General features: G+C 41.1%; 1 protein-coding gene and 1 non-coding gene across 3 annotated transcripts; both read right to left on the minus strand.

Annotated features, from left to right (window-relative positions):
* Nucleotides 1-3,064: 3,064 nt before the first annotated feature.
* On the minus strand, nt 3,065-18,651 carry LOC120575016 (transportin-2-like). 2 transcript variants are annotated; one of them, XM_039825578.1, is made up of 25 exons: nt 18,539-18,651; nt 16,779-16,878; nt 16,496-16,571; nt 16,054-16,203; nt 15,648-15,754; nt 13,332-13,465; nt 12,847-12,928; nt 12,569-12,691; nt 12,133-12,251; nt 11,799-11,859; nt 10,699-10,873; nt 10,267-10,419; nt 8,865-9,090; nt 8,504-8,675; nt 8,080-8,166; nt 7,718-7,825; nt 7,462-7,620; nt 7,243-7,330; nt 6,923-7,021; nt 5,464-5,559; nt 5,287-5,362; nt 5,021-5,120; nt 4,014-4,088; nt 3,424-3,572; nt 3,065-3,210 (listed from the first exon to the last, which is right to left on the minus strand). In XM_039825578.1, exons 2-24 carry the CDS (start codon nt 16,875-16,877, stop codon nt 3,465-3,467), a joined length of 2,673 nt encoding a protein of 890 aa, XP_039681512.1. In that variant the 5' UTR covers nt 16,878; nt 18,539-18,651; the 3' UTR covers nt 3,065-3,210; nt 3,424-3,464. The 2 variants fall into 2 exon arrangements, with proteins under 2 accessions (XP_039681512.1, XP_039681514.1); XM_039825580.1 differs by lacking the exons at nt 16,054-16,203; nt 16,496-16,571; nt 16,779-16,878; nt 18,539-18,651 and having other exon boundaries at nt 13,332-13,491; nt 15,648-15,755.
* Nucleotides 17,001-17,069, minus strand: LOC120575512. Its single transcript, XR_005642003.1, has one exon. It is a non-coding gene; the product is annotated as a small nucleolar RNA SNORD41 (small nucleolar RNA).
* Nucleotides 18,652-19,587: the final 936 nt, after the last annotated feature.

Genomic DNA, 19,587 nt, shown 5'->3' on the forward strand with positions numbered 1-19,587 from the left:
AGAGGTTGTCATTCTACATCATATTAAACGGTCACAGTACCACACACTTAAGTTGTGGTTACTTTTCCCAGTTGTATTCTCGGTCAGATTCTATGAGAAGTCTAAGTCAAATATGCCCTTCAACAGTGTGCATTGGGACAAACACTGCCTGCCTCATTTAGACAAAAATGAGGCATTTTCTTCACAAACTCATGTGCCAAAAATGTCTGTCAGTCTCAACTATTTAAAACTTGAATTAGCTTTCATTGGTCTCAACGGTACTTGATCCCCCAGCCTTACCAGTCTCTGCTGTGCATGGAGTTTCATTTAAATGTCACTTTGGTTCATTTGCAAAATGAGCAACAAACGAGAGCTATCTACATGTCAAATGCACAAACCTATCAATTTTCAGTTGATCATACACAATACAAAACTTTCAGACAACTCAAAGATTAATAGAAAAAAAAATTTATTTTCCCCTATTCACAAAAAAAATTAAATAAAAAGGGATACGTCTGATAACATCCCATCTGCACCACAGTTGAGCAAAGAAAAAAAAAGGTACTACATCAAATTCAATTGCCAGCCTCGATATCAAATTGAAACAAAGTTATGAATTGAGGTTTTCCACATTCTTCTCTAAGGTATGCACCAAGCACCGACTCTCCTTCAGTCCAACCACATCAAATTTGACATAATCAAATGGTCCGCTATAAAACAACGAAAACAAATAATTCTTTAAATAAAAAGAATAAAAAAAAAAAAACTGGAAAAAAAAACTTTTAAAGTCCAAAAGAATTTGTGCACTGGTGCACAAAAATCAAAAACAAAATAAATTAATAAAAACAAAAACCTGTCACATGAGCATCAAAATAAAAAAATAAAAAGACAACCTGTGGACAACTTGCATTTCTGTATATAGCTAAATGTATCACAACATAGTGAGGAGTGGTAAAGCCTTAACTTTTTACCAATTCGTGGCACAGGAGCGGCTCCAAGAACTGATCTGTCCAGCCTGTGATCAGTGAGTGGCTGCCTCAAATCTTAATGTTTGCCTACCAGTTAAACCTGGAGAAGATGGCATCAGCGTCCACCCTGTAGAGTTCTGAACAACTTTACACATTCATTCTGGAACAGATTTTGGTATTTTCCCCATCAGCGATGGTCTTCGATTTAGGAAATTTGAGCAAACTACTATCAAAGTGATGTTAACTGGCAGGCAACTGTTGATACTCCCAGTGGCCACATCAACTCAGGCATCAAACTATGCCCTGGACATAACTTTAATGGTAGGGCCGGTGCAAAATTATATCACATACACACCTTTATAGTAAAACACCAAACAGCCATACACACATTCATTACAACCGTCCACTATGGACAACGACTGAAATATAAAGCTGGATAAAGACCACCACCCTCTCGCATAAGCTAACATGTGTCAGGGGAGAACTATTAGGACTCAGAGTCAGTGTATTCCCAGGCAAATCCTACACAGTATCAACGGGTGAATATATGGCAACTATCACTAGTTTGATCAGAAGCTGGAGAAGTACCTTATTAATCCAGCAGCAAGTCGCATTGCCATTGACAAAGCTCTTATAAGGTAGATCCCTCCAAATGGACCGGTTATAAAATGACTAAAAAAGGAGCAAGACTCATTGAAAAGCATGCGATGTTCATGATCGGGAGAAGGTTCAACGGCTCAAGCAGCCATCGTTTAACAAAATGCTTTGATGATAAGATGGCGACACTCTACCACAGATATGGATTAAGTGGTGTACTGGGACATAGATCCAGAAGACTGTAACCAAGAGGTCTCCCTCTTAAATCCTATTCAATCCATTTTAGGAGGAGCTAAATTATAAAACTAACTACTGGTATGTTAAGAGGCCTCGAGTCTTACCTAGTCATTTTACCATTGCTTAACAATATCATTATGCTGACTTTAACAAGCCATTAACAATCCTAAAATCACTTATGAAAAAAAGATCTCAAGATCAGTTTATTATAACTGTATGTCTTACATTTGAAATTCTAAATTTCTTACAAAAGAAAGTGCATTTATATCAGTAAGAACCAATTCATTCTTGGTGATGTCTCATCGCTCTCATTAAGTCTGTTTTGTAAAGTTTCTAAAAACAAAGCAGCAGCAAAAAGGATTCTCGACTTACCTACAGTATTTTAACTCTTGTTGCAGAGATTGATTCTCCAAACAACCAGACACAGATCCGATTGCTGTTTTTATCTACCTATTGTTGGTCTTCACACACACAGCCTCCATTAAACTAAAGGGACATTGATTAGACAATACGTATGAATGGGAGGACAAACGAACCAAGCACCTGACGGCTTCAAATTATGGCAGCCTCCCCATACTGACGACAAAAATGTAATAAATCAAGTGAGCAACAAGACAGTCACTTTAACATGCGTCACTTAAGAGGTGATCATATGCCATGCAATAACTTGGTACGGCGGTGGTAAAACCTTAGAGGACAGACCTACTGCATTCTTTTCCCCCTCAGAGGGTTGGGGGAAAGAGAGACCTATGATTCGAAAGGAATTCAATAATCGAGGGAAAAGGAAGGAAATTAATTTCAGCTAAATGTACATGTGAAAACAGGATAAGACCCATGTATATGCACACCAAATGGTTTATGCAGTTTTGCCGTAAAAGGTGCAAACAAATTGTGCACATTTCCTGCATTGTTACATAGTGAAAGCTTTTGTTTTGTTTGTTTTTTAGCCTCTGGCACGAGCCTGTTTAAACGCGTCTAAATGTGAGACTACCGACTACGTGCATTGTGGTGTTTGGGACTGTGGCACCCTATGCTGGTTCAGATAATTCCTTTTTATGTACCCATCTGCCTACCCCCTAACCCCGCCATCACCTATCTTAACAAAATAATCAAATCAAGGAGGGGGCGGTCAAAGCCAGCCTCACCTGCCTAGGATTTCTGCGGTGCTGTTGGCGAAAGTCACTTTTGAGCGTGTTGGATTTAGTGAGCCGTTTAATCCGAGAGGTATATGTATATCCCCAGTTTACCCTCCCACACCCACCACCCTCCCTCCCTCCCTCCCTCCCTCAGAGAGACACACAGGGAGCAGGGGGAAAGGGGACCATCCGCTGAGTGAAGGGTCAAAGCCAGTCACATCCCTCCAGCTCTCATTTCTCCCCACAATCTGGGCAGTGCAATGAGTTCCCCAGTAACCCTCCCCTACATTAACCTGGGGAAAAGACAGAAGAACAGAAAGAGATTAAAAAAATCACATTATATGGATAAGTGTAGAGATCATATGAATGGTGCGGTGGCGAAAAGTGGGATACTGGATCAGAAAATTTATTTGGGAACAAAATGTATCATTGTTTATCAATGAGCTGGGGTTTTCATCATCTCCAGAAGGGGGTCTGTGGGTAGACCGTATGTTTGCTGGACATACCTAACAGGTTGGTGTCCTGTGTGGACAAGGAGGAGGTTGGGTTAGACGCCGTAGCAGGCCGACAGGCGCTCCTTCAACAGAGGGGGGAACTGCTCCGAGAATTGCTGCCAGTTCTCTTCCCCGACCTGATCCTTAAAGCCATGCAAGATCTTCGAAAAATAAAACAGAAAAACATCATGGAGGCTGACTTAGATCTCTTTATGGATATTTAAAATGGTGGGTTTAAGGATGTATTTTATGCATAGTTGCTGACTGAGGAGATGCACCTCCATCTACACAGGCTGTAACCTGTGAGTTATTGCTTATAGTGTCCTGAACATGAAAATGTCCCATTTACGGAGAACTGTTCCCCCTCCCCAAACAGCAAGCTCTGCACACACTTCTCAGACTGAAATACGTATCCGCAGCATGTAGTCAGATTTCGAATGTCTGATAAGTGATCATCACAGAGTGTGGCAAGTGAGCATTACACATGGGGAGGGGAACATTTTATTACTAAAAGCCATCTAAAGTAAGGCCCATGCCATTAGATCAATGTGTCTGACGAGATGGAATCAGTGGTATGGTGTTCCTTTTGATGAGGCACTCACCTTGTAAAACATGTCTCTCAGGTCGTCGTTGGGGTTGACCCAGGAGGCCACAGCGTCACAGAAGAAAATGAAATCCTGGACAGAGAGGGGACTTGTTACGAGTAAATTCAGAGCTCATGTGAATGGCACAGGGGTGAAAAGTTTCTGGATTAAAATAAATAAAGGAATTTGGTTTGGAACGAGGATGTCAAGTCACTCACTCGAGACAGCCTGGCAGCTACTCAATGAGAAGGCTGAATGAACCGTTCGAGAACTGGGAGGTCATAGAAGCTAGCACTGACAGCGCTATGGAGATAGCTCTGGCTATGTGAGATTCGCTACTTTCAGGAAAAACTACACAGTCATAACATTTCTATAACATCCTGTTGGGCTTAATATGTAGCTTACAAGAATGGGCTTTTTTGTGATGTTTTACTGTACAACCCAAAACTTGGCAGTGGTGGCCTAAAGGTTAAAGACTGGGAGGTCGCGGGTTCAATACCCAGACCGAGCTTGTCCCTCCCTCATTACCGCCACTGAGGTGCCCTTGAGCAAGGCCCTTAACCCCAACCGCTCCAGTGGAGCTGCTCTGAACGACAGCCGCAAGGCCGAACGTCAACGTTGCAGTCAAGCTCCTCGGATGGTTGTTCTTAGGACTTTGGTGTGTTCATGAGTTTTAGTCTTAAGTCATGCATTTAAATATATATTTTATCTTTATTAATGTAAACTTATGCCTGGTAAATGCATTGAATTTAACTTTTTCTGGGGCGGGCAGCAGCAGCTGTGTTGCAGAAGCTGATGTACATGTACTATAAACGGACAGTGTCACGGAGAAACGGATGCTCTATTTTGCAAAAAGTATCAATACTTAACGGTTCAATAACTTTTTTAAATGTTCAAGTCGATTGCATGCATCAACTCGAAAGAACAGATTCTGTAAAAGAGTCGGTCCGCCCATCACTAGAGGAAGGGCGCCCATATCTCTCCAACCCCTGCAGCCTCAACAGCTTTAAAGCACATCCCCTCACCTGCACCACTCCTGCAGGGTTGACGCCAATCATCACACAGATTCCCCTGAAGGCCGAGTCTTTCTCCTCGTTATCTCGGATGTTCCTCAATGATGTGCACCTGGGAAGAGGTAACATGATGAGACGAAGGTGGAATGTATTAATTCTTCAATTTGGTTGCTGCGGGTCTTTATGATGAGCGAAAATTGAATTTATGACACACCGCATATTTTTTCTACCAACAAAAAAAATTTAAACTGATGAAATTGTTTTTTTTTTTATCTCACCATGGTCTAATGAATTGCTGCAGCTGTGGTGCCACCTCCTGGGGACACACATAACCCAGTCTGCCAATCGTAATTGCTGCACACAGGGAGACAAAAAAAAAAAAACATTCACATTAACTCCCAAGACACTTCCCAACGTTTGAAACGCATGTCCCAACCTATACGCCGTGTATGTACCTGTGTTTTCCAGCAGAGTCTTTGGTGTGTTGGGTCTATTGATGATCTCAACTAGGTGGGGCAGGACCATTCCCACATATGGCTGCATCTCTGCACCTAGAAAAATGTTAACACAGTTTAAATATATTACTCAAAAACGCAAATTAAATGCTTATACGTAGTGGTCCAGGCACTGACGTTTTTTTTTTTAATATAGGGGTTTTATGTATTGATTGCTGTTGCAGCGTGAGCAACATTCTGTTCATTATGAGATTTCTGTAACCAGAACCCTAAACGTCCAATGTATTACAGGATGAATCCTTACAACAGCTGCCATCATGGTTACAAAGATGTCTGCAAATTCAAAAGGCATCAAAGGCAAAGTGTTGATGCAAAGACATCAACACAGGAATGACTATCAAATAATTGTATAGCCTTAGTAGTAGTAGTAGTAGTAGTAGTAGTAGTAGTTAGTATAGCAATTTGCACAAAAAGAAAGGAGAGTCTCAACATCTCTAAAAGAAAAATCTCATTTGTTAATTTAGTGGTTGGTCCAAAATAGGGTTGGGCGATGTCCCCTAAATTGGCAGTTGACAATGTTTACAGTAAAACATCGTGATGGATGATGATATCGTCGTCGGGGACAGTAGCTCATATCTCTTTACATAAATATTGTTTTCTACTATGGGCCAACAGTTAACATAGAAACGATTAGACATACATTTAAATCCCCTCTGTAAATGGTGCCCTGCTGGTAGGTTTTACAACTTGACCTACTTTCACTTAAGTACGATGCAGTAAAGTCAGTCAGATGTCCGTGATCTGCGTAACGACAGTACAGTGGGACGTTTGCCTTCAACAGAGCGACAGTAATAACCTAACATACAAACAGATGCGCAATATAAGCTCACACATAAAATAGCACCCTCGTGAATTAGCCTACTGTTGCTTTTCAGTGCTACGCCATTTCATGGCAGAAGTGTTACGGCAGAGAAAACTGGAAAAGCACACTGCATGACCCACTTATACAATCAGGCAAAGTTTGCCAAAATCCTAACTACACGCCTACATCTATAGACATTGTTCGACCTGTTCTGATAGGTAATGAATGGATAACTATGAAAAATTCTTCAAACTCCAAGAACAATTAATGCCAAAGAGGGAAGACAAAGGCGGTGCTGTTTGCACAGACCTGCAGATCTGTTTGCGCTCGTCACACACAAGCTTGCACGTATGTAATCCTGCAGATTCAAGATAGCAAACACTGAACTGTGCCACCTACTGCAACATTAGGTGTGCCATATTTGGATCAGAAAATATTAGGAACAAAATGTATCATTTTGTGTCAATGAGCTGGGTGTTTCATCATATCCAGATACTGGGCACTTGTTTTCAGTCAACGCAAGCATTTGTAAAAAAATAAAATAAAATAAAAAACAAGCATCAACAATAAGTGTGACCTGCTTTCTCCCCCACTCACCCATTTGCATCGAGATCTCTCCAATGGCCCAGGTGGCATTGTTACACACTGAGATAAACTCTGGGTTCAGGTTGAGCCCCAGGATGGGCATGAACTCAGCTGAGAGAGAGTACATGGACACACAATGGTTACAATACAAACAAAAGTGACATCCAATCACTGACACACACACACACACACACACACACACACACACACACACACACACACACACACACACACAATCAATGCGGGGTGCTAACCAGATGTTAGAGGACAGGTGATGTAATTCAATCTACATGTGGTGGAGATTAGTCAGAGCTCTTATAAAGCACACTCACCAATGCAGGGCTTAACATGGAGGAAACATGCCTTGGTTAGATCACCCAGAAGAGCGAAGGAGCTTTGCCTCACCTCAGGCATAGTATCCTGCAACACAAACCAGACACTTTAGTGTTATACTTATGAATATGTCCAGGTTCAAAAGAAATAGTACTGTAATTATTTTCCCCACATCTCTAAAAATATGCAGTATAACTACTAAACACACTGCCTCATACCTGCATGCACTGGAAAAGCAGGGTCATGATGTTCGAGCGGGCCACTAGCTGTTCCACATGACCCCCCAAACCCTCAGCCAGGCCGCTCAGCAGATCCAAGGCCACAATCATAAAATCCTTGTCAGGAGCCTCGTACTGGTCTGGATGCTGGTTGTACATCTGTACAGACAAGGCAGATTCAGTATCATGGTCTCTTCTGTACCTATGAAAATAGACCACTAAATCCACAACACATTCATTTACTTTGCATTCTCACCATAGCCTGAGCTAGTGTCTTCTGGACTAGCGTGACACAGCGCTGATAGACAGGCTCACAGTAAGGCAGAAACCCACTCTGCAGGGCGGTTGCTACAGACGACAGACACTGAAAGAAACATATGCAAAATGTGTTGTCTGAGGCATATGCAGTCAAACAACTTTATTAATTCATTGTTTTATGGCAATTGACACTCTACAATGCAACGATAATGTTCTGTGAATTTTCAGTGTGAAAGAGCAGTTATGTAAAAAGCTCAAATGTAATCTGAACCAAACATGGGTCAGTGTGTCAGAAAAATGTGGCCAATTGAATAAAAATCAACTTTAATGCAAGTATTGCTTTAAAAATCAACTTCTCACCTCTAGTAGTGGGAAGAGATCCTTGTCTTCATCTTTCAGCTCGTTCCACTTGGCAATAAGGGGGGGCATCAACTTCTGAATGTACTCCTGAGGAACAATATAAATTGGTATGATCAGAGTTTCCCTTTCCATTTAAAGTATTTGAGTAAGACATGATAGAAGTTTTATACACAATGTCAATCTTTTAGCTTTTTCCTGCAGTCAGATGCGAAGCAATACCACTCCACATCTGTCTGTTCACTATAAAGCTACAACTAGCAGTTAGCTTAGCATAAAGGCTGAAAACAGCTCTGTCTAGCAGTAACAAGAACACAAAAAAGAAGAAGAAAAAAAAAAAAAAAAAAAGTACTCAGTTTTGTATCTTGTTTGTTTAATCCGAAGTGCAAAACAAATGAGTGCAGGTCTAAAATTCACAGACACTTACAGGCTGATTGAGGTGGTGACCCACTGAGTCTGCTAGAGTTCCTATGGCATCGTAGAGAATGAGGAGATTTTTGTGCTGGTACTTCCCAAAGGCAAACACCAGTGTGTCCAGGATAAAGCTCAGGTAGGGCACCAGCTCTGTGCACGCCTCCTCTTCTAGGGTAGCAAACGCACTGAGAGAAAACCCAAGATGGACAAGTCAATATTTATTTTCAGGTATAGTTCTGCCAGTCTAAGAATGATACATGCGGCATGAGGATCAGAAATGCAATATGGGAACAAAGTGTATCATTGTTAATCAATGAGCTGGGATTTTCATCATATCCACGTACGAAGGAGAAGAGAAGTGTGAAGCTGCTCACCTGCAAGCGGCCTCTTGCACCCTCTTGTTGCCGTCCAGGATGCGTTTAAGAAGCTCTGTCATAAGGGGTTTGAGGTAGGAGTCAGGGGGCTGGGAGACCACCCAATGCGCATAGCGACTCAGGGTCCAGCAGGCAATGGAGCGCACCAGGGCCTTTTTGTCACAGAGACACTGGATAAGGTGGGGGATCAGCTCCGGTAGATAGGGCACCATGCCCTGCATGCAACCTGAGGCATGGAGAGAGGAGCGAATAATTAGTGAAATAAATAAGTTGTAATAAACAACAGATTTCCCCTTTAAAGTCCCTTCCTTCCCACAGCAACACATTGTACAAACTAGTACTTCGAGGACAACTAGAATGAGAGCGACTGTTGGAAGCTTTGAGTTGTTCTTACATCAGATGTACTTAACACTTGAGTCCGTATGTGTGGACAGGCTTTAGATAAAGCAGTGTTTGCTTAATTTAACCAAAAAAGGCCTATATATCCTATCAGTAGATTTTAACTGGGTCAGTGGAATATGTAGTGGTCACTCCAGATGACTTATTATGGCCTCTCAGCACCGTCTGGCAACATTTGTCCTGAGCCTCTGGCTTCACTCTAGTCTATTATTCCAAAGGTGGAGAGACATTTGTTCTGGCATAGGTAGGGATTTGTGCAAATCTGGATCAGAAAATATAGGAACTATAGGTATCATTGTAAATCAATGAGCTGGGTTTTTCATCATGTCCAGATGCAACTCCATATCAAAAAGAGACTCTGCCTGTCAAGAGGACTGCTGCTCTCCCAAATTATGTTTGAAAAAATAACTCCTAATGCTTCACATACCTCTCACACAAATAACAAGGGTCAGTTGATGTGTATTAAGGAGTGTGCCCCTCCACAGAGCATACATTTTATCATATGATGACCAGGTCATGAAAATCTTATGTTGAAGTGTTTTGTAAAACCTTGACAGGTTGTTTTATGCAAAGAAGGAAGTAGCGAGATGGCTGAAGGAGACATGTGTCTAGTTACTGATTAAATACCAATCTGTTCTGTAAATGAAAGCGGTGTTCAACAGAAATGCATAAAAATAAAAGCAATACGTTGGGAAATGAATGATAGAGTAAGAAATCACGGCATGTGCAGCATCTGACTTTATCTGCAGGAGGTCCCGGGACAAACTAACATTTGACTGACTTTCAAACACAAAGTAAACCCCTAGTTGAGCCCTCTGTGTGAAAGGGGTAATACCATTATTTAAATGCTTGAAAACATTTAACATTATGAACAGAAATCATCTAAAACGTACATGTTACTCAGCTTTTAGAAGCAGTCAGACATTTACAATAAGGATTAGATACAGCTAACTTTTTGGATCTCCGATGACAAATCTGAGAAATCTAGTCCTGCAAGTCTTACCCTCAGCTATTGCCCCCAAAACCAGGATGCCAGACTCCTTGATGACCCAGTCGGGGTGGAAGAGCAGGCCTTTCAGGAGCGGTAGGAGGTGGGGCAGCAGCTCGTCACGAAACACGTTGGCCAGCACGTCCAGGGCTGCAGCTGAACACTTTCCTACATCCAAAAGAAAAACCCACTTACAATCATTCTGTTGGTCCTTTGTGTTACAGGTGACTTGACAGAAGACGTTTTAGTTGTCTAAACTGAGTATGCTACATTTGGGTTGTTAATACCTCTACTTTTATTAAAATTATTGTACAACCTGCAGAAAGTGGAGATGATATGCAAAGGACATAAGATGGATTCAGAGCCAAACTGGCTACATGTACAATAGCATATCATAAGAATTCCTATTCAAACAAGTCTCTGTAACTGCATTTCTTCATCACTTACGCAGGTTCCAATCTGACAGTGTGTCATCATCATCGTCATCGTCATCTTCAATGTCCTCCCCCTCCTCCCCCTCCCCTCCTCCTTCATGCTGCAAAGTGACCGTGCGCGACTTGTGGAAACGGGGCTTAATGTCCTGATCGCTATCCGGTACTGCCTCGTCCTCCTCCACATCGCCCTGGACAAACAAATTTTACTTCAGCTGCATTGTAATATGTACTTTTAGACACTTTATTTATTTATTTAAAAAACAGCCCCAGGACCTGTTCTAAATAAGCATCTTTCTCCTGTGTTATTAGCTGTAATTTTGAATGCACCTTTTGCGGTCATTGTTTGGGATATTTAGTAAGGATTTATTCATTTTAGTCACAAATGAAAAACTTTTATCAGTCAACCGGTCTTTTTCACAATGGGTATACTCAGAAGTGTGAAAAAGAATAGAGACGGAGAGGAAAAATACCACTATTGAGCAACAGCCTAGCACAGAGTCTTGACAAATCTGGATCAGAAAATATAGGAACTATAGGTATCATTGTAAATCAATGAGCTGGGTTTTTCATCATGTCCAGATGCAAGACGGACTTAAAAGTCCAAATCCATGTCGACGATACTGCCTGTCAAGAGGACTACTGCTCTCCCAAATGATGGTAAAAAATAATTAGATTCCCAATGTCTCATACAGTATCAATTTAAGGACCATTGTGTAGGATTTAGTGGCATCTAGCGGTGAGGTTGCAGATTGCAACCAACTCAATACCCCTTCCCTCACCCCTCCCTTTCCAAGTGCGTAGGAGAATCTATGGTGGCCTTCACGTAAAAACGTGAAAGGCCGTCTCTAGAGCCAGTGTTTGGTGTGTACGTTCTGGGCTACTGTACGAACAACATGGAGAAATTCAAAGTTTTAGGTGGTTATACACTAATGAACACATAATTATTATATTAATAGGTTAGATCATTAGATCCCCTAAACCATAAACACTTCTTTAATAATTGTTTTTGTAACATTGAAGACTATGAACAAAAATTATCAATTCACAATCTAAGGACATATTGCTGTATAAGAAGGTATTGTATAAAAACAGTACAAGTCCGAGAGAGCTTACTTTTAATAGTATGATGTCGATCTCTGAATACTTCATCCCATTTACCAAGATAGGTGTCAGTCTATATGAAGGGGGAAAGATTTGCTTGGTTAAAACAGCTGATCTCATGTACAAGCTGATAAGTGGTTAATTCTTTAAATGATCAAATAATTGAGTGTTTAGTAAAAACCTAGAAAAGGTATAATAACCAGCTTAATTTGTATTGTGAAAACCAATCTATTTGAAAACACAGGCATATAACATATTGACAGAGGCTTGTGCTGATATTTCATGGCATCTGGCATTATCATCACAGCACACGCATTACATCAACAGTGGTTAATATGCTACTCACTGCGCCAGGTGTCCAGACAGCATCTCCTTACAGATGGGTTGCTCCGCTAAAGTCAGCCAAAACTCGCACGCTTCCAGAGCCACGTTCTCATCTGGGTCCTGGGTCCTCTGCAGCATGTACTGCAGGAGATTAGATTAAAAGTATGTGCTTGAGACTCGGAAGTGTCAGCTGACACATAAAAAAAATGAACAGACATTAATAATGAGAATAATGCCACTATTAGGCAACAGCATAGCACAGAGCCTTGAAAAACCTGGATCAGAAAATATAGGAACAATAGGTATCATTTTAAATCAATGAGCTGGGTTTTTCATCATGTCCAGATGCAAGACAGACTTAAAAATCCACTTAATTCTAAGTGGAGTGAACTACGAACCTGGTCTAAATGTTCTCCCAAATCTAAATTGCATTCAAGAGGTCTACAGCTACAGCTTACCTGGATGATGCTGTGCATGTGGGGGATGAGGCGGTCGATGCGGACCTCCAGTAACATGACCAGGGCTCGGCACACGTTCTTTCGAACCTCAGAGTCCTCATCTGCTGCCAGCGCAAACAGGCTCTATTAGGGGAGAGGAGAAATAACAACACAGACATTTAAAAAAAAAAAAAAAAAAAAAAAAAAGAGGGAAATGACAAACTTTCTCCCGTCTGCTATTCAACACAAAACAAAGCAATAGTCTTATTTTCCTCCGTGTTCAAAAATACACAGCTCACCTCTATGAAGGTGTCAATGTTGTCCATTAGGGCCTGGGCTCGGCCAATGATGAACTGGTTCACACAGGCGATGGCATGGGACCTGCAGCGACCCACAGGGAAAATTGATAAAGCCAGTGGTAGGTTAGTGATGAAAATGCATAATGTGTCAGTTTAATAAACCTATACCAAAAGCAACATTTGGCCTAGTCCTACCTTGTTTTGCTAAAACACTTGACAGTGGGAGCATAAAACTAGAATTAATGTGATTTTTGGCCACAAAATTAAGAAAAATATTGCATTGAGAAGAACATTTCAAATGGAATCCTACTGGCAATAATGTAACTCTTGAGTCGTACGTTAGTGTGAGGGGTGAAGTGACAGTAAGGTCAGAATATCTGGATCAGACAGTATGAATACGAACACCTTCATTGTCAGTCAGATGTTATTATGCATCACGCCCAGATGAGAATGACAATAAGAATGAGTCCCTTTCTCTCCTGTACCTAATCTTGGGGCTGCAGTGCTTGAAGAACTGGAGGAATTTTGGTATCATAATGTTGAGAGGCCTGTTCAGAGCTTCGCTGTCCAGCAGCTCCGAGGAGTCCTCGCAGATCTTCTGCAGTGCTCCAAACGAGCCCTGAGACACGGACATACACAGAGAGGCTGTCAAATCAAGCGCAAACGTACAGGGACACAGAGGAGAGAGTGAGACTGCATCAGAAAATAAAACTGTAGCAAAAAGTACTGAGTGCACTGTACTGGCTTTCCATCTGAATATTTAAAAAATCCATTGTAGTCACAAGTGCAAAACATTTCTCAAGTCAATAGATTTTCTCACGATGGGTATTTTCTATGTCAAACACGCAACCGTGAAAAAGTATGTGTATGAGACTTGGATGTGTGAGCTTTTTTTATTTTTCAAGTGAATAGAGATGGAGAGAAAAATGTCACTATTAGGCAACAGCCTAGCACAGAGCCTTGACAAATCTGGATCAGAAAATATAGGAACAATAGGTATCATTGTAAATCAATGAGCTGGGTTTTTCATCATGTCCAGATGCAAGACAACTCCATGTTGATGATACTCAGCCTGTCAAGAGGACTGCTGCTCTCCCAAATTGCATTTGTAAAAATAATTAGCTTCCCAATGTTACATACAGTGTCCATCCAAAAAAAATCTGATCCGACTGATCCCTACACTCACACACACACACACACACACACACACACACACAGGTCTCCATCTCTCTCAAACACAACAGACCCAACTCCTCTGTGCAGATTAATTAATGCCATTGATTGTTCTACACACTCCAAGTTAAATACTTTTCCCGGTGTTTTGGTAGAGTTCATTTTAACACCTGATTTGGGAGTAGCCTACGCATGAAACTCAAAGTTCTGGAGTGCTTTAGCAACATTGCTAAAGCCCCGACTCCCTGAATATGCAGAGACGTCGTCTTGCTCCGCCTCGCTGCTGAGCCCCGTTCACGTAACAGCAGCAGTTAAACTATTTCACACGATGATGATCTATGATTAGAGATGCACCGATTACAACTTTCTAGGCAGATTCCGATTTTCTTTGAGTTAGGTCAGCCGATACCGATTTTAGCCAATTCCATTTTTTTCTAACCACTTTACAGCACACAAATGTTTATTTTTTATCTTTTCTTTAATAAACATTTTGCACAGAACATGTTTTGAACAGATAATGGATCACTATAAAATAGAACTATATAAATTACTCCTGGTGTGGGAAATTCACACAACCATTTCCTTCTTTTCACATCAATATCCAACAAAAAATATGCGATTTTGTTTTTTGGTGTCGTCCCTCCACGCCCTACCTTTTCCTTGCAGGTGTTGCATATTGCAAACTTGTTATCTTCCGCACACACGCTGAAGAATTTCTAAACAGCTGACACGTTGCAGGTTAATTCACAAGGTTCTCTACATGTGCGAGAATAGCGCGGGTACGCGCTTCACACCGCGAGCGGGTACGTGTGGCACACAGCGGAAAAGTTGAGAGAAAGGGAAAAAGACTGTTGTTGCGTGTGTCCTTGAGAACTGTAACTTGTATAACTTATGTTGTCAGTTAATTGTTGGCATGAAATCGGCATACGTCAGACTGACCTGCCGGTCATGGCCGAGCACGTGAAAACCGGCCAATTCCGGTCACCGGCCGGTCTATCGGTGCATCTCTAACTATGATGGTTACATTTGCAACAATCTGCGGTTCACACCCGCTGAACTGTAGGGGCAGTCTGTTACACTACTGTAGGCCTATTGGCTATTCAACATCACTGACGATTTATTCATCAATATTTCAAAATAGAAAACATTACATTTTGTAATGTTTTGTATTCATAACACTCCTGTATCATTGTACAAATTAGCTACAACAGTAACAGCAGTTACCTTATGTAAGTCACTCCTACATTTTTCAACTGAGCAAAACGTGCCGTCAAGCGTAGTCAGATGCAAAAGCCCCCTTCCCTTAAGATCTGCACACTCATGGTTCACCCACACAGGTGTTTACTTATTTTGCCTGATTAGTCCTCTTCTCGGGATGCATGTACACACTATGCTTGATTGACATCTCCCTCACTCTCCTGTTAGCTTTGTTGCATCTGCTAGACACATTCATTTTATGATGTTTGGTGGCCTTATGTAATTCCCAGTGTAGCTATACATAACTATAACCTGAGCAAAGGTTTAATCAAGAAAAGAGCTGTGTGAGTGTGTAAGGCTTTAAAGAAAAGTGACAAAAAGTTTTATGGCATGTAAAAAAAGAACAAGTGCAGAGCAGGGTAAGTGCAGACCTCGCAGGTGTTGTAGTCATCGGAATTGAGCAAGTTGCAGAGCTGGGGCAGCAGCTCAGGCCATGTTTGTAGCTCTCCCTTGGAGGCAATAGTAGTGATCAGGATGCCTAGAGGAGCAAGAGAGAAGCAGAAGATACCATACGTCAGATAGTGATTTATAATTAACGGGACCATGAGCAGTTGCCTTTGTAGCAGCTGTACTTGTAGCAGCTCTGGATCAGATAGTATGAATACAAATACCTTCATGGGCACTCAGGTGTTTAATGTTTTTATGCATCATCTCCAGAGGGTAACGGAAGGAAAGCAGGCAGAGGAGCTTGTGTATTGGGTGTGTGGAAGGAAGCTAGCCCACAAAATAAATGAACACCACATGCCAATACAATGCCCACAAAACGCACAAACTCACCAATAGTGGCACGAATGAGCGGTGAGGGGTCACCGATGTTGTTGAGACATTCCTGCTTGATGAAGTCAGCAACAGTTGGGGGGAAATTCTGGTAGTGGGCCTTAACATTGTTCTTCAGTATCAGACCGCTCAGAGAGCGAGTCGGCTCGTCTGAGGAGAGGAAGAAAGTTACAAATAAGCTGACAAGACAATATAAATGTATCCCGATAACCAGTATAGATGTATCAATCCAACCTTTTCCTGTTCAGAGACCAGTTTTGAGTTCTACCTGAACTCAAGATTTTTTTTCTTTTCACTGCGTGGAACTGATTGGGTTCATTTTTCCCCCCGATAAGGTCATGTGTCAACTATGACCAAAGACATTCACTCAACATATTTTCAGGCCTGTGCATTTATTTTGGTGGTTTAAATTGATGAAAGAGGAAACACACATATGGCTCACCTTCAGTTTTGAGTCGCGTGAGAACAAAGATGAGATAGTTGTTGAAGTCGGGGAATTGGTTGAGTTGTTCAAGTTTCTAGCATGATAGTTCAGGACCATTTTACTTTGAGCATCGAAATTAAGCAACTAACCTTTAATCTCTATGCTAAGTAACATGTTAAAAATAAAGAATGACACAATTTTGTACATGGACTCATCAATACTTTAAACCTATGCAACTGCCCACCCCCTCCACTCCAGGCAACTACAGTAAACACCCTCAGATTGCACTGTAGTAGGATACTTGTTGGACTGCTCTCTGCGTGACTGTGTTGGGCGACTGTGAGTCTTTGAGCAGCTGGAGGACCTGCTGAAGTCCCTGCTCATCTGGCTGCCACTCCATCCTGAAAAAGCAGTACAAAATTAATTAACATTAACTTCATTCCATACATGTTTTCCAGTGAATTCTTATAATGTACATATATTACAAAGTACAAGTAAAGAGAAATAGGTTAGTAAGTGGTCTTTGGATCAGACAGTATGAATACAAACACCATCAATGGCAGTCAGAAGTTTTTTGATGCATCATCTCCAAAGTCCACATGTATGGTCAAGAACGCAATGTAAAAGGACACAATGTACAGAACATAATGAGAAAGCTCCACTGCATGCAGTTAAGTATGCTTACACTGTAATGATTAATAACGTAAATCAGACTTTTCAAACGAGTCTGCAGAACTTCTCTACCTCCAGACTGTATACCCAAAAAGTGCATTAAACTTACCTTGTATCATATGATGTAATTCAAAGTCTAAGATAGCTTCAGTAATCATTGTGTGTCCAAATCATTTGATGGTCCTATGCTGATCCTTTTTTTCCAATCATGGCAATACACTACTAAAAAGAGCCCCTGCTTAATAATCTGAGAAGTTATATAAACCTCTACAGACATTACTTAGTGTTAGCTTCTTACTTAGTGTGGCAAACGATGTATGCACATGGTGTAAGTTCGAAGCGGACAGTGGCTCACTACAGATAAGGTAAGGGCTAGTGTATATATATATATATATATATATATATATATATATATATGCAGCCGCGGTTGGCCTCGGATGGACAGCAAGACCAACATCTAAAATTGTAATTCAGCTTGCGGCACAAAAAACTAGGACATTAGACAACACGTCCTGCTAAAATCTCTGTGACCCGGCTTAGCCGTTCCAAGATAATCCTACCCCCACCCCCATGCCACCCGGTCCGTCGGTCTAGCTAAATTACAGAAACTCTTTATGTCTCAATATTTCTCGTTCAAATTAGTACAACACGTGGGCACGAGTCTCGCGATTTACGCGATGGGTCGTGTTCATTGTGGTTGGTCAGAGTGATAAGAGTCGTCGGGGAATAAGTTAACGTTATATAGCTAGCTTATAAGCTATGTAGCAGGGCCGCCATGTCCGCTTCCTCCTAGCTAGCAGTCCGTCTGGTTTAGCTATCTACATCAACTAACGTTACATTTGACTGGGCTGGTTATTTTACGCTCACTGTAACGTCCATTATCGATTATCTTATCGGTTGGTTATGCACCATTTGAGATGCCTATACACAGTTGATCGATGCTACCAAAGTTGCCCTTCTTGTTCGGGCCTGGTCGACAGGGCAGCTCCAGGCGGCGTAATGTTAACCTTAGTCACAATGTGCCCCGCATTAAAATAGACAAATGCCGCCATTTGCTATCCAAATACATCTCTGTACCAACTTATCCTTTTAGAATAAGATAACATCTGAATGGTCACGTAAGGCATCGCGGTTAACATATCGTTAGCAACCAGTAACAGGTACAAACTTGGTGAACACGTTTTGCAAGCTCACTTAGCTAGCCGCTAAGCAGTTTCTGCTTGGCAACGCTAGCTAATGATACTAGCCAGGCTTAATGCTATATAACGGACACTTGCTTTAATTATCGCTTTATCAGAACACCTTACTCGATGAGGCGGTCTGATCGACGTAATATATGTATAAAACGTTTTGTCAAAGTACAAGCCTAGATACTGATACTGTACCTACAATATTGACTTGGACGTTGAATTATCGTACTGGGCCGCTCTCCTCCCGTGCTTCGTAGCGGTTCTTCTTGTTCAAAAGAGCACGCCGACTGAAATTGTCCTATGGCGGCTTCCGTTCAGTACACATTTCGCTAACTACGCGAGATTACAGAAGCCCCTTTGGTTTTTTCCACACTTTTAATATAGTAGTTAATGATTAGGCACAAAACATTATACACAAATAAAGTGGGCCTACAAACAACCAATTAAATGAGATTAAATTATGTTACATTAATTGTATATATTTATGAATCATAGAAGTCCCACTTTGGCCAACTTTAAAAGCCAAGTTGTGGCTTAGAGCTAACCAAACGTGTAACCACCTTTGTATGCTGTACTGTATTAGCCCAGTAGAGCATACTAATGAATTGTGTCTCCGTTTTAACACCTACTAATGAATTGTCCTGTTTTTCATCTTCTTTATTTCTGTTAGTCCTTGTTTTATATAGCAAACGTTACTATTGTATATCTTTTGTCATTTTTTATTGTAACTTCAACCTGCCAAATGCACTACAGATGGAAATTAGCCCCAGGGCTACAATCTGGTATTTTTAGGTGTACTGCTGTACATGTTCATCAATGTGCATTGTCCTGAAAATACTAAATAAAAAAAATAGAATTATGATGTGGATGGGGTTTTGATCATGATATTGTGATCAGTAATGTCATCAAAATAAATTAATATGAAATGTCCTCGACTCTGCATTTTGTTTGCATTTCAAATGATCATTCATGTCATTTTTATTACTGGGAAGGATGTGCAGCAGATCTTTTATAAGAGTGTATCTTATAAATTCAACACTTCAACACTGTTTATTTAGTAAATTATTCAATATGCACGTTCACCATCCGATACTGGTGTGGTTTGTGTCATGCTGTTGGATAAGGTGATAGTGTTGTATATTGTGGCTTCATGTGTTTTATTATTAGGTGTAATACTTTATTATGGCTGTGAGATGACTGTATGGGAACTGTGCTGTTACATATTGTACCATATTCTACTAGAATGGC

This window comes from Perca fluviatilis, chromosome 15, assembly GCF_010015445.1.
Source record: "Perca fluviatilis chromosome 15, GENO_Pfluv_1.0, whole genome shotgun sequence".
Taxonomy (NCBI): domain Eukaryota; kingdom Metazoa; phylum Chordata; class Actinopteri; order Perciformes; family Percidae; genus Perca; species Perca fluviatilis.